This window comes from Triticum dicoccoides, chromosome 3A (assembly GCF_002162155.2).
Source record: "Triticum dicoccoides isolate Atlit2015 ecotype Zavitan chromosome 3A, WEW_v2.0, whole genome shotgun sequence".
Classification (NCBI taxonomy): Eukaryota; Viridiplantae; Streptophyta; class Magnoliopsida; order Poales; family Poaceae; genus Triticum; species Triticum dicoccoides.
This window is the reverse complement of record NC_041384.1, coordinates 752,672,760-752,675,781: the sequence shown is the minus strand read 5'-3', so window position 1 is coordinate 752,675,781 and position 3,022 is coordinate 752,672,760. Positions and strand designations below refer to the sequence as shown.

General features: G+C 40.2%; 1 protein-coding gene across 1 annotated transcript in view; it reads left to right on the top strand.

Annotated features, from left to right (window-relative positions):
* The first annotated feature begins 2,876 nt into the window (after positions 1-2,876).
* LOC119270703 (malignant T-cell-amplified sequence 1 homolog) overlaps positions 2,877-3,022 on the top strand; it is a 3,697-nt gene continuing 3,551 nt past the window's right edge. The window contains exon 1 of the mRNA XM_037552749.1: positions 2,877-3,017. Within this exon, the coding sequence (XP_037408646.1) occupies positions 3,007-3,017 (11 nt within the window). The 5' untranslated portion in view covers positions 2,877-3,006. The remainder of the gene's footprint in view (positions 3,018-3,022) is intronic.

Below are 3,022 nucleotides of genomic sequence, written 5' to 3'. Positions count from 1 at the left end.
CCACTACTATTTTTTTTCCTTAAGGTTTAGCAAACACACAAGAAGAAAGCAGGAAAAAGAAAATAACTAGCATGGATACTACAGTGAAAGAGTATGAGCACCGACATCTAGCAATGAGTATGTATGAACATAAATGTAATGTCGGTGAGAAATACGTACTCCCCCAAGCTTAGACTTTTGGCCTAAGTTGGTCTATTGCCAGGGATAGCCTGGCGAATACCCGTAGGTATACCTGGGGTCGTACTGCGTCGAGGAATAGTTGGGATCATACTGATGTGCAGCGGTTATCACCTGCTGAGCTGCAGCGTGGAGTCGGGCTGCCTCCGCTCTCCTCTCGTACTCATCTGCCTCCTCTCTAGTGATGGTGTATCTTCGTTTTGCCCATCAAAGAAGGCAGGAGCAGGGAGAGTAATACGGACAACGTGCCGTTTGTTAAAAATTAAACGATATAAGAGAGGCGATTCAGGCCTCTCGACAAACTGGTGCGAAGCCATAGAGTTATAATCTAAATATGCAGGCGGCAACTCCGTATCACCCTCATGAATGTCTATCTCAAGAAAATTAGCTAAGCAGGTTGCATAAATTCCTCCAAAGAAATCTCCATTATGTCTATTATGATGCAACCTACGAGCTACAATGGCTCCCATATGATAAGATTGGTCTCCTAACACAGCACTCCTGAGAATGATAAGGTCAGGGACACACATGTGACATGCTTCATCCTTAGCATTTATGCATCTACCGATAAAGAGAGCAAAATAATGTATAGCAGGAAAGTGAATGCTCCCTATGATGGCCTGCATTATATCTCTGGATTCCCCTACAGTTATACTAGCAAGAAAGTTTCTAAATTCAGATTTAGGTGGATCCCTAATACTACCCCATGATGGAAGTTTGCAAGCAAAAGTGAAATCCTCTAAGTCCATGGTATAAGATTTGTCATAAAGATCAAACATGACTGAAGGAGAATTACGCGAAGATGAATACTCAAACCTCCTCACAAATGAGCTTGTGAGATCATGATATTGAGGGCATTTGTCAGCCTCAAAATCCTCAAGACCGGCATTGCACAAATATGCTTTGAATTCTTCTTTAATTCATGCACCCTCTTGCTGAAAATGAAGTTACTATACCCAAATTTTAGTTTTTATGCATGCTTGCCTCATTGCTTTATAAATATGGCCATACATTCTTGCACCCGCTCAAGTTTTTTCCTGGGTCCACCGATTTATGGAGAGCTTTCACTAGCTAGTGCGACCTCCGACAAGCAATGTAAAGGAGGTGTTAGACTAAATGGCCAAAAGCCCCTTTATTCCTTTTCTTTTTTGCTTTTCCTATAATAATACAGAAATAAGCTTAGAGAGTTTTTTTATGTAAACGAAATTCCCACCGTTGTTTGTACAAGCTCCTGAATTTCAACAAGGTTGCTCCAATGAGACTGAAACCTAGAGGTGACAAGAATTCTGCTCACAACACATCGCACCATCGGTGGATACAGAAGGAGGGTGCTAATTTTTACAGGACTTCTCTTGTTCCTATATTGAAGTTTTTTTAGACAATATTCCTATATTGAAGTATTTTTTAGGCAACTTCGCGAAGCTTTATTAACTCGTCACAATGTTTACAGGGACGGATGGTAAATTTCCGGGGTTTTCTAACCAAACATGGCGGCCACCACCGAGAGATAATGCATGCTTCGCTATGTTGTGAGCTTCATAATTAGAGCTCCTAAACTCATGACTAAAACTGCAAAACTCGAAATCTACAGAGTGAACTAGTATTTCATGTACTATAGCGCCATAGCTCGCCCGATTATCCTTGTGTAAGATTTGGACCACCGGCTTACAATCCGAAGCAACTTGGATTCTCCTGAGATGTAAATCAACTTGGATTCCTATATTGAAGTTGTGTAAGGGTTCACTTTACTAGGCCTTGGACCTTGTAAAAGAAAAGGTTCATTGGAAACAAATAGGAACCCGTCAGTCGAAGGCAATCCTAATTCTCGCATATAGCGAGTCAGATGATGCCCTCGCCTGAAGGACGCCCTAAATGGGCCGGCCCAATGCGGGAGGAGATGAACGGTTATTTTTCTTGTTTTTATTACTTTTATTTATATTTTTTAAATGGAAACGTATTTTGCATAATTTTGTAAAACAGTTTTCATCTCATATTTTTAAAATGTTCATGCAGTGTAAAAAATTATCCGTGCAGCTACAATAAATGTTGATAGCATAAAATAAATGTTGACAGTTAATTTTTTTACACCTTTGAACACAATTATATTTTTTGAATTTTTTATATAATGTAACAATTTTTTGGATAATTCAAAACAATCGTTCCATTAAAAAATGTATGGGGCATTCTGCAGGAATATTCACATGTTTGAAAACAATCTTCATGACATTTAAAAAATATGTTTTACAATGTAAAAAATATGTTTGCATGGTTTAAAAGGATGTTTTGGTCCATTATATAAATGTTCAAAGTATATTGGAAATACATTTAACATGCTTTCAGAGAAAATGTTGAATATATGTATTTTAAAAGACTACATCATGCATCTAAAAATTGTTTAGCTTGTATCATTGAAATGTCACACGTATATAAAAACATGTACAATGTTTGTTAAAAAACTAGACATCCGTTGAAGAGAAACACAAAAGGAAAACCCCAAAGAAAGAGAGAAAGAAAACCGATGACGAATAAAGGGGAAATGAAACCGAGGAAGTTATGCAGAAAAACCGAAGAAGCAAGACAAAACCAAAAGAACAAAACCGGGAGAAAAACCAAAGAAAACCGTGCGACATTTAGAGACCTGCCTGCCTGACATGTGGGTCCCGGCGTAACCTCCCACATCTCACCGGGGCCCACGCCGGAACCCTCTCTCCTCTCCCCCGACCTCTCTCTCTTTCCTTTTCCAGATCGAGCCGCCCGCCGCCGCCGCCCCTCCGCGTCGATCTGCCGCTTCCCCAACCACCGTCGCCGCGCCGCCAACCGCCGTTCGCCATGTTCAAGAAGTGAG